Below are 12,679 nucleotides of genomic sequence, written 5' to 3'. Positions count from 1 at the left end.
GTCCTTTGCTGCTTTATTTCTACATTTTGCTAGTTGGTAAATTTTTCTCTGTCCTTCCTTTGTTTCTAATTGATCATACAGATCTTGATATGCCATGGCCTTCGAGATATATATTTATTATTAAATAAAAATATTCTATTTTGTTTATTCTGCAGCTACTCTCCAGCAAGCAAAATCTACTTGCCATAGGTGTATGGATACCAGATTACAGCATGGCTGGTTTTGCTTTGTAGAGAGAGAACCAGGGATGTGCTATCATTACTCTAATATCTGTGAAAGGGACATTTATGGGAGGAGGTAGTGTGATGGTTCGGGTGAGGTATCTTGTTAGGTGGATGCCCTGACCTGTATATGCCTGCTAGTGGAACCATGAATGCTGCAACTTATAGGGATGAGGTCCTGGACTCCTATGTTCATCCATAAGCAGATGGGATAGGCAAGAAATCTATCCTACAAGACAATAATTCTCATCCTTCAATATCTTCATGAGGAGACATGCATATGGATTGGGCGCCAGGTCTCCTGATCTTAATCCTGTTGAGCATGTCTATGATGTTCTAAGTATGTGTGTTGTTACTCTCAACCCACAGAGCATAATATGTAGGAACTCTCGGATTCCAATCTTTGAGTTTCTTATTCGGTTTTAAAACTATGTGGGATTTAATATCCCCTTAATTTAAGTAATGTTTTCATTGCCGAAATGAAGCTTATTAGCTCTTTATACTTAAGTAATAATATGTAGGTTTCCATGAATTAAGGAACACAGAGAAAAATTGCCAAACCTTGATGAGGGACTTAAGAGAGCTTTGTAACAGCAGTGGTTATTATTACTAACTGTACTACTAGACACCATTATAAACAGTATGAAATATCGTTGTGAGTGCTGTATTACTGTGAAGAGTGACCATACTTCTTATTAAAGCACTTTTTCAATTTCATTTTGATCTCTTGTTTTTGTTTGACCATTGTCTTCGTATGAACTAAACTATTCATTTATAATTTTCAATGAATTGCATAAATATTCATTATACAGTTTTTGAGTTAACATGATTTTTCTCTTTGTTCTGTTAATTTATGGAAATCAGAATATTATGCTGTTCCCACAGAATATTATGCTCTGTGGGAACAGCCTGGCTTTATGATGACGAGGTCTTGTCTCTGTTACTTATGTGCTCACTGTAATAATTTAATTACTGAGTTGGATACATATAAGAATTGGCTATTCCATGATGCTAATACTTTCTGAAGACATTTAACAGGATACATACATAAAAGCTATTATGTAAATTAAGGTAATATGGGATAGATATGAAGCTGGTGACATGAATAAAAGATTATGGATATACAACCATTAGAGAATAGTGCTGTTTAATTTGTATATATTAATACTGTTCTGGATGATTTGAAGAGGAATATCCAATTATTACTCTACATGAAAGAACTACACTGGGGTGATGTAGAGATCATATGGAATTTGAATTGTGTGTAGAAAACAGTGGTTGCCAGTTGTGAAATAAAAAGTGGTACGCTTTAGGTTGAAATGTTTACAAGCTGTGTATTACATTAATGGGATTGAACTGTAAGAAACAAAGATTTGTAATCTAGGAATGATAGTGGACAGGGAGTTGAAGTTGGTGTGTGTATGTGTGTTGGGGGGGGGGGGGAGAATATAGTGCAGAAGTGGCTAAATACTACAAAAGATCACTTCAGTGTTGAAAAACACATGTGATAAGAAAGTTACTGTCCCTGTTTATGAGGCTTTGGATATGACTATATCTGGACTGTTTTGCTCAGATTGGGTTATTTGGGGATTAAGGGGATTGGAGAGGATATAGTGATGGATGACCAAGATTGTGAAAGATTGATCTATCGAATGCTTCATTCATGTGTGTGTTTGAAGATAGATTGCAGAATTTTGTTAATAAATAGTAAAGGTGTGATACACTGGTGAACTATGTTGTACATATAAGAAACATATAAGTTACTAAGAGCATTATAGGCTAGCTGTAGAAGACACCCAATACTGGCCTTGTTAGCTGATTAGTGCAACAACCAAGCACTCTCCAACCAAGAGATTGTGAATTTGAATCCCACTATTGATATTAATGCATTTTAAATGTTTTTTTAAGTGGGGGATGAATTTTATTTCCCAGTGTCTCATACTGTGAAACCACCATCTTGCTTATTGAAAGCCTAAAGAGGTTTGCAAGAACTCCATTTGGTCTCTTAGGGTAGGGATTTATAAATTATCTAACCCTTAGCTTACTCTTTATACTAATAGTATTGTAGTATAAACTAACATTTATTTGGGGATGGGATGTTGTAAGTACATGATAGGACGAGAGAAAAACAAGGATTATTCTCCTTGGAAATTAAGTAAGATTATATGATTGGCAAGGTGTGAGAACTAGAACTTTTGCTTGGGGACTGGCAGACAAACATAATGGTTTGTTGGATTATCCATCCAATAATGAGTCTTATTTTACAGTGTTTAATGCTATTATAATGTTAGTACAGGAATTCCTCACTTGAAACAGTTAATGTATCCATAAAAATACCATCTTAAGTGAAAATGTTAACTGAATACAATAAGTAATTTTTAAAAAAATGTAACTCATCCATGGGCTTTTAATTTTTTTTTTTTTTTTTTTTTTTGCCCCAGTACACACTTTGCTACCAATGTAATTATAAAGTATAATAGAATGTTTGAAGCAATTGAACATTTATTAAACACCAAATAATCTGTCTTCATAATTATACATGTATATTTAAAAGAAAATTATGAGAAATATTTGAATAAGGTAGTTTGCTCTTGATTTTTTTCTTCAAAGATAATGAAACAAAAGTCAGTGATATGAGTCCATCAGATGATTTTGTAAAAATAATCATAATTAAAATTCTGAATATTTTTACACAACTATTCAAATCCGGTAAGTACATAAAAGTTTATGTACTTACCGGATTTGAATAGTTGTGTTACTTTAAACAAATTTTATTGTAATTTAAAATTATCAAAAGTTGTGTTTTATGAGGACATTCTCTTGTCACTAACGGAGACAAAGTGTCAGCCATTATACAGTACTTAGTTTCTCGCTTGCCACAGAGTGCGCATGCTCCCCGAGAAGTTTGATGAGTGATCGACAGCTGATAGAAAAGCGTTCGGTATCGGAGTAACAGCTCTAAACAAGAGAGCGTTTAGGAGGAATTTAGAACACAGGCCGGCAGATATTTAGGTCCGTAGGAACTTGAGTTTTTTTTATGTGACAGTCGGAGGAAAATGAATAGTATATTCCGAAAAAGGAATCGTGGAACTATGAAGTTTTAATGTGGAATAAGTATATGGATAAATAAAAGAAATATTGCTATATGGGTCTTAAACGGAATATTGGAGGAAACACTAATTGAAAGATTTATAGTAGATTCCGAAAAGGGAATCGTAGAACTGTAATTTTTTTTTTTTATTGGAAGAGTTAAGACTGTCAATAAGCATTTAGTGAATAAAAGAAGAATTTGCTATTTACGTTCTATCATCATCATCATCAAATTCCTGCTATGTACCCTCAAGGGGTGTACAGGATATGATAGTACTACATGAAAAATTTACATCATTATTAATTTCCTATCTACAATTTTCCTCCAAATCAGTCTGTTACTTGTCAAGACTCCAACATTATCAGATCTTATATTTCTATCGTCTAAGGGACTTTGTACCGTATCAATCCACCTATATCTTGGTCTTCCTCTGGGTCGTTTTCCTGCCAACCTGGCAGAGAACACTTGTTTTGCTAATCTTTCCTCGCCCATTCTATTTAAGTGACCATACCACCTGAGATTAGCTCTGCTAACGCATCCAGGAAAGCTAACGCATTCCTGGATGCTGACAATATCAAGTTCTTTCCTAATATAATCGTTTTTAATATGATATTGCCATTGATGCCATCCGTTCACGCCTATAATCTTTCTCAGGACTCTCATATCTGTGGTCTCTAGTCTTTGGTCAAGTGTTTTACTTCTGACCCAGCTCTCAGATCCATAAGTTAAAACTGGTTTGAACACTGTCTTGTATACAGCTAATTTAGTGTTCTGACTAATTTCTCTCTTATTCCATGTGAATTTATTCATTTGACTTCCCACCATACCAGCTTTGCTGATTATGTTGTCTATTTCTATATTTAATTTACCATCTTCACTAAAAATCGTGCCTAACTAGCTGAAATGTTTTACTTGTTCCACAGGTTCTCCATTCACAACACAGTTGACATTTTCAATGATTCTGCCTATTTTCATTGTCTTTGTCTTTTTATTGCTGACCTTCATACCATATCTATTACAAGAGCTATTCAATTTAGTCAGAGAATCTTGCAGACTTGTAGCGGATTTATTTAGAAGTATAACATCATCCGCATAAAGCAAAGAGCTGACATTAACATCTCCAATTTTGATATCATGTTTAATACCACTTTCCTTCATAATGTGAACCATATAGATAATGAATAACAGAGGGGATAATGTACATCCTTGTCTCACACCAGATTTAACATTAAACCATCTTCCTGTACTTCCTTCAATTCTAACTGCTGACTTACAACTCAAATAAAGACTACGTATTGCTTGATATAATGCCCCATTGACACCATATAACTGCAGTGTATTGAGTAGCTTCTCTCTTGGCACCTTGTCATATGCCTTTTCCAAATTGACAAAACTTAAATACAGATCTTTGTTATATTCCCATGCTTTCTCGACAATTTGTCGTAAAGTGAAGATCTGATCCTGACAGCCTCTATTTGGCCTGAATCCAGCTTGTTCTTCACCAAGCTTTTCTTCCACAATTCTTCTCAACCGTTTCTCAAGTATACTTGCATAGATCTTGCCAGGAACACTCAGTAATGAAATACCTCTGTAATTCTCACATTCAGTTTTATTTCCCTTTTTATATGTGGGTACTATGAGAGCTCTACTCCAATCATCGGGAATTTGTCCCTCTGTCCAGGCCTTCTGAACAATGCAGTGGAGCCACTGTAAGACTCTTATACCACCATACTTCAGGCATTTCTGGTCGAAAATTATCTACTCCTGTTGCCTTTCCACATTTCAAGCCTTTGATGGCTTTTTCTACTTCAAGTATGGATATGTATTCCTGACTGCATGCCTGGTCAGTGTTTTTTAGCACTGTGCTGTCATCACTGCTTGTTTCATTTAGAAGTTTTTCAAAGTAATTACTCCATACTTCAAGGATATCTTTTTCTCCCGTTTTCATGTCACCTTTATCATCTCTAACTCCTTTTACAGCACATTTTCCTCCATTCCTAAGCTTCTTCAACAACCTCCAGAATATTTTGCCACCTTCTTGATATTTATTTTCTATATTCTTGCCAAAGTCCTCCCATGACTTTTGTTTAGCTAGTTTTACACTGTGTTTAGCATTCTTGCATTTGTCTCTATATTCTCTAAGAGCACAAGCTGACTTATTTGACAGGAACTTTTGTTATGCTTTCTTCTTTTCCTTCACTGCCTCTTTAACTTCCTGTGTCCACCAGGGAGTTCTGATTTTTTTATCCTTACAGACAACCTCAGCACATGCCTCTCTGGCAGAATCAATCAATGTTTTCTTCAGAGTTTGCCACTGAATCTCCAAGGTTTGATTCCTGTTCTCAAACTCTTTCATTTTTTCTTCAATAATCTTTGTGTATTTTAGTCTACAGTTCACATCTGAGAGCTGCTCAACTTTTATTCGCTTTAAAACTTTCTTACATGTTATTCTTTTCAATGTGAAATTCAATTTTATCTTGCTCAAGACTAGATAGTGATCACTTCCAATTTCAAATCCTCTGTACAGACTGGTGTCCTACAGCAGGGAGAAAACATCACTATCAACAATAACATAGTCAATGAGACTTTTCTTATTCCTTGCCTCTTCTCTCCATGTGAATTTGTGCACATTTTTATGTTAGAACATGATGTTAGTAATAACCAGTCCATGTCCTGAGCAGAAATCCAACAGATATTTGCCATTATTATTAGCTTTGCTCTTTTCTCCAAATTTTCCCAAAATATTTTTGTATGTCTCACTATCATTTCCTACTCTGCTATTTAGATCCCCAACAAGGACCAACTTTTCATTTTTCATTGTGTCAGTGGCTTTTTCTAAAGCCTCAAAAAATTCCTCCACTTCTACCTTATTAGAACCTTGTGTGGGACCATAGGCACAAATAAGTCTCATTGTCCAGTTCCCCATTCTCATATTTGCCCACATTACTCTACTTGAGACTGACTGCCATTCAAGAAGATTAGCCTCGTATTTTGTGTTGAATACTATGGCTACTTCTTCTTTTCCTTGATTGTCATTGCCTGAATATAACATTTTGTATTTATTGCTCAGAAAGATCTCACCAGTTTTGATCTTTTTTGTTTCAGTCACCCCGATTATGTCGATCTGGTACTTATCTAATTCCTCAGCTAGCTCCATTTCTTTGTCATTCAGGCTTCTTACATTGATAGTACCGATCTTTAACTCTGGTGATGTTGAGTTGGTGTTTGTTTTCAGATTTACGTTCTAAAGGAACGTAAATAGCAAACGTAAATGTCTGATTAGGAAGTTTCATCTGTATTAAGGATGCCCGATCTAACTATTATTTCTACTCAAGAAAAGAGACAGAATTAAGTTCGGAAGAATTAATGTGTGCTACATAATGATGAGAAAAGGATCCTGTGTAAATGAAAAATGGAGTCATATATCTTCATAAAAGGGCCTTGACAGAGAGAGAAATTGGCTATGAACATTTTGTCATTTTGAAAACAAAGTGTTTAGTCTTAAGTCTAAGTTTATTTTAAAAAAGGCCTTGGATCCAATTAAATTTGTAGTTAGTAATGTAAAGTTGTTTGAAGACGTCTATATATATTGTTTTTGTTATATTAAATGTGTTTATTTTGTATTTTGGTCTTGAGTCAGTGATTTATTTGGATTCTGAAAGAGTTAAGGTCATTGCACCAATTGGAGTGAACCCTTGTGCATATAAAAACATATAGGTACACTCAGAAATAAATTAAAAAAATAATTGTTAGAAACAGAGATTATCTCTATGCTAGGATTAATATTAAGATAATATCTATGAATATCCTCTCTCTATATATACACTAATTATTAACAATTTCATCTTCACAATCATCCAGTGGGCTTGCATGCTACAGTCATGGTTAGGATCAGTATCCATGAGTTGTTATTTTAAAGTTATGTCCTTCACTGGTGCATTTTCTTCCATTTTGTTCTTCGATATCAGTAAGCTCATTATCACTCAGTTCTGAATGTGAGTTTAATAATTCCTGAGCATTTGCAGTTTCTGCTTCTTTTTTGGTATCAGTCATTTCTTCTCTAAGAACAGAGTCCATTTGTTGAGTAAAGTCTATAAAATCATTTGCACAATGTGGCAGAAGTTTATTTTCAATTCAGCTCTCGTGTCACTTGGTGTAATACTTTATCAATACTATATTTTCAATAGCATTTTTTTATATAATTTTTCCAGAACTCCACTAGTATAATTGTCTGGCTGCATTCCTTGAACTGCTTGTTCAAAAGTTCGTTTCTTATAATAAGCCTTAAAGATTGCAATTGTTCCTTGATCTATAATCTGTAAAATTGATGTTGTATTTGGTGGTAAATATATCATTTCACATTTTCATTGAAATCATTTAATGGAACAGAATGGCTGGGAGAATAATCTAAAAGCTGTATATATACAGCATGCTAGTTTGAATGTTTTTAGTTAAATTTTATTTGCAAAATTATCATTTGTGAACTGTCTTAATGATTATCAAAAATCTGAAATGCAGTTCTGATTTCCAGTTACATAAATCATTTGGTTTCCGCACCCAGTGACTGTACTATAAACAGCTGTTACCACATGTTTATGCAACTAAAAATTTGAAAAAGAATGTTAGACAATGTATTTATTTGATACTGTGATGCTACAATAAAAATTCCAATTGTCTTCAATTATATTAATTGTCATTAAATATAGTACATGGACTATAATAACCTCTGTACTGTACTATATTTAGTGGTACAATAAAGCTATATACAGTCCCAGAAGTTTCATCCAGACCAACATGTTAATTTTTAACCCATATTAAATAAATTGTGGTATAGTTTATTAACCATTTTAATTCAAAAAACCATTTGCAGGCATAAACTGTAAAAAACCATGTTATTTGGAATCATGTAAAGCGAGGGATTCCTATATCTTCATGGATATAACAAGCTTATAATAATGATGGTAACTAAACTTTGTGCAGAGAATTCAATCAACCTGCATGGAAAAAAAGATTATTATTAAATCAGCTTTCAGTTATGATTATTATTATTGCTTATGAAGTGAAACTGCAAAATGAAAAATAAGCCTTTATAAGGGAGGTCAACAATATTTATTAAAACAGACTTATTTATGTAACCTTATAAATTCTTTTCATGTTAACATAATTTATTTTAGCTTAGAGACGAGCTTATTTCTGTTAATATGACCATTAATTTCACTTAAATGCTTTTGTTCTTGATATCTCACTATCCTTTTTAGCACCTCTCATGTTGAGAAAATTTAACTCTTATAAGTAATATATTTAAATAGTATTCAAAAGATCTTGGTTAGCAAGAAAAGAGGAAAAATCAAATTGCTAAATCAGGTTTATTTTTATCTTGATAGGTTTATTACTTTGGCATAACAACATAGATATGCTTAAACTTATAAGAAAAGAGGAGAAGAAAGAAGGCAGGGATGGGATGGGACAATATTTTTCCATAGTCATTTTCTCTAGATTCGCTTTTCTGTAAGAATAACTCTGCTTTTTTCTTCAAGAAAACCATATGATAATTGATGTAATGTAATGTCATGTTACTTTATAGACTAGTTTCTAACCTCATTTTGTATGTATTCACTAAAATGTGTTTTATACTTGAGATTTAAATATATATAAACTTCATACATTTTTTGGTTCTTGAACTTCATTAATCTGACAGAAATATGTGTATTATAGAGAAGTGTCCTTTCAATAGTGTAGAAAAATATATGAAGTTGACAAAAATCAAGTTATCCCTCACACTGCTTCTCCAAAGTTTTCTGGATGTTGTGTAACTTACTGTATATCATTATGTATAGTTATAATGTATACAATTATAAAATCCTGTTCTAATCTGCAACCTCCTCAGTTTCTTTTCCTCTAAGAAAAAGTTTAACTTTATGTGACACTGTTCATGTTTATGAACAGTGTCACATAAATATGATATCCTATTATTCCTAACCTAATTGTCATGATAAAATTATTGTATTAAGCAAGAATTATTGTAAACTTCTAAAACTAAGGTCTGAGTTATATAATCCTTAATTTTTTGTCATATAGTTTAATTGAAGCAATCTATTTGGATTATGCAAGATATCTTTTAGCCCTGAAGAATTATAAAGGTGCCTTTCACTTCTGCTGTCTAGCTGGAGAGCGAGGATTTGATTTGAAAAAAGAAATTGAAATTTTGTCAGAAGATTCTTAAGACATTCCTGTGATGCTATTGCCACTTAAGACTAGTCAAGCCACTGATAATTTGCAGTCTTTCACAAATATATTATTTGGCAAGTTATTTTTTGATAATGGAATCAAGACCAAGACCAGTGGTGAACTATAATTATTATTCTCCTCCCCTCAAACACACACCCTCCTACTCTAAATTTACACTTTCTCTTTAGGAGTTATCCTCCCTCTCCTTACCACATTTTTTTCATGGTATAGCAGTTTCACCACTGAACAAAAGCTACCTCCATATCCTGGTATCACATTTTTTCTTCTTTAAAAAAGAATTTCTTATATGAAATCATCACACACTAGTTTTTTTTTTTTTTGTTTTTTTTTAACCAGTGTCCTTGCAGTTGTTTTTTCATTCTACACTAACTGAAAATAGAAATCTAGATCACATAAAGGATTACTGTTTCTTTATGAAAGGAACAGTTTATATTTAATTGAGAGTTGTCACCTATATGAATAAGTCAAAAGCAACAATGTACAGTTTTGATTATAGAATAACCTTGTGTTTATTTTTAAAATATAACATTATGTTTACTCTACTTCAAAATAACTTTATGCATTTAATGTTAATGATTTTTGAGTAATTGTGTATACATTATATTTCACTCTATAGTTAGTTAATAAAGAAAGAGTCCAAAAAAATGGCTTTAACTTGACACTGAACCTTTCTTGGGACTCAATATTTGGATCTCTCATTCTTGTCCTGTATTTCAGATGTTCAAAACCACTCCCTTCCTTCCATGTCATGTCATGTGAAAGGGAGAAACATGTCATATGTTTTATTTGTAAAATCTTAAATGCATAGAGTATTTTAATATTTTCAGATAATTTTATTTCTGTTTTTGTAATTTAATTATTGAAGTTAGTGTATCTGTGTTTGGGATTTTTTAAATCTGTTTTGTAATGATTTTTAAAATAAGTTAATGTGTTGTATTTTTGTAAAAAAAAAAAAAAAAAAAATCTTTTTTTTTTTTTTTAAGAAAATGTTGATTATTTTGGTGACATCATGGAGATTATCCTCCTCTCTATGGTTGTGGAGTTGGGTATAATTTAAGGATGGCTTGCTCTAAATGTTTCACTACCTCTAAATATTAGCAAATATAACAAATCAGATGGCATAAGCAACAACAACAACAAAAAAAAAAGAATATGCAGTGTTGTCGTGATTTAAATTCAAAAGAACACAGCAGATGCAGCATAAAATTTCATCATTATGTTTTCTTAGTCCTGATAATGTTTTATTGTAATATTTGATGGATTTAGATTTTTTTTTTTTTTTTTTTTTTTGAAAATAACTAAGTTAAAACTCAGTTTGACACAGTACATTATAGTTTTCATCTGATATACAGACAACAAATGTTGGCTATCATGTTTGTATTATAAACAGTTGTCATAATACTGAGTTTTAACTTATTATTCCCAGAAAATTGTGTAGATCCTATCAAATCCTATAACACAGTTATTTTACCAAAGCATGTTAAGTTTGTTTTGGAAATTTGCTCATTCAAACAAATCAGTTACATGATTGAAATGTTTCTTATAGGTTATTAATTTTCCTTCATGGTGTTCATTTATCTCTTATACCACTTGAATTCTATCAGAGATATGTATTTAATGAAATAATAAATTAACTCTCCTAAGGGCGATCTCAAAATTGGGATTTTAAGAAATCAATTCAGAACAAATGTAGCAGCATACTTAATGTTTATTTTTCTGTCATTGTTTCATGAGGAACTTTAGAAAAACAATTTTTCTTTTATATATATATAGAAAAAAAATATTAATATATTAATCACTCAAGATAGATATTGTGCTCATTTTGCTTGATTTTTAATCTTTCTTATAATAAACATTTAACACCCCAACCGGCCACGACGTCTATAGATGTTCAGCAAAATCTGTATACGATTCTGTAACACCTAATAACATGGATAAGAAGTGCAATGTTGGCTCACTGTTTCCTCCACTACGGCCAGTGAAAAGGTTAATTCCATGTTTACTTTCAATTTTAAACTATTTAAAATTTATTTAAAATTCTATTTATTTCAATTGAAATAAACAGAAATTACACTTTTTTTTTTTTAATTAGTACTCTAAAAAATTTATAACATAATTCTGAATTTAAAGATTGGTTGAATCACTGTATGAAAAACATTCAGTTTCTGAAGTTTTTATAGGTGAAGTACTAGTTGGTCATCATTTGTTGTATATCTCTTTTGTTTCATCCACATTATAGTATGCACTTATTGAATTCTGTAATTAATATTAAAAAGCTTTCTGTAAACCATAATGGATATTAATTAGCAATACCACAGATACTTAAATGTAAGTTTTGACTAATGATATATGAATTTATTAAATGTTACTTTTATAAAAAAAAATAACATAAATCCAGTTTATTGCATTGAAATTATTTTGTGTAATTGATTTTAATGCCAACATTATACTTTAATTTAAACTTTGAATTCTTTCTTCCATATATTTCTTCCTTTCAATTTAACAGGGAAAAAAATACTATGTAGTTAATGTAGAGGGTGGATTATGTAATGCTGTGTAGTATAGTGACTTCTCACGACTCATCCTTGAATTTCATCAAGATATTATATTATATAATAATATAACATTGCTATGATATTGTGTTTTTCCTTTTGGAATGGGGAAAAATTTTTGTTTCTTAGTTCATTCTGCTTTCTCATGATTTTATAAGTCATACAAGTTTTTTCCCATGCCACAGAAAAACAAGTAAAATTTGATGCTGCCTATGAGCAGCAAGTGTATACTTGGGAGCAAAGCAGCACTGAATCCAAAAAAAAATCTCATGCCATAGAATAAATATTAAATTTAATGTACACTCATATTTTTCAAGTCCACCAAGTTTTGACAAACTTTTTTGGACATCTATGAATTGGATTTGTTTTTGTTTACTACAGTTAGTCAGAAATAAAGAGCAAGTCTTCAGTTATCTTATGTGAGATAACAAAATATATCATGTGGGAGCACCAAATTCGAGGGGGTGGGGGGGGGGGGGTTGTGAGAAAACATTCCGATATCAGAATGTTTGAACAAATTTCATTATTAAATGCAAACTTTAGTCTAGTTATTCAAATTAATAAAT

The 12,679-nt window shown here is 31.9% G+C and overlaps 1 protein-coding gene across 1 annotated transcript in view; it reads left to right on the top strand.

Moving 5' to 3' along the window:
- Window positions 1–11,895, top strand: part of LOC150110628 (WD repeat-containing protein 11-like) — a 355,935-nt gene extending 344,040 nt beyond the window's left edge. The window contains exon 26 of the mRNA XM_090399950.1: window positions 9,390–11,895. Coding sequence (XP_090256076.1) covers window positions 9,390–9,535 — 146 coding nt within the window. The 3' untranslated portion in view covers window positions 9,536–11,895. The remainder of the gene's footprint in view (window positions 1–9,389) is intronic.
- Window positions 11,896–12,679: the final 784 nt, after the last annotated feature.

Source organism: Typopeltis vanoorti, chromosome 1 (assembly GCF_054136105.1).
Source record: "Typopeltis vanoorti isolate ZY-2024b chromosome 1, IOZ_Tvanoo_1.0, whole genome shotgun sequence".
Classification (NCBI taxonomy): Eukaryota; Metazoa; Arthropoda; class Arachnida; order Uropygi; family Thelyphonidae; genus Typopeltis; species Typopeltis vanoorti.
The sequence above is the reverse complement of the archived record's forward strand: the minus strand, read 5'-3'. Positions and strand labels throughout refer to the sequence as shown.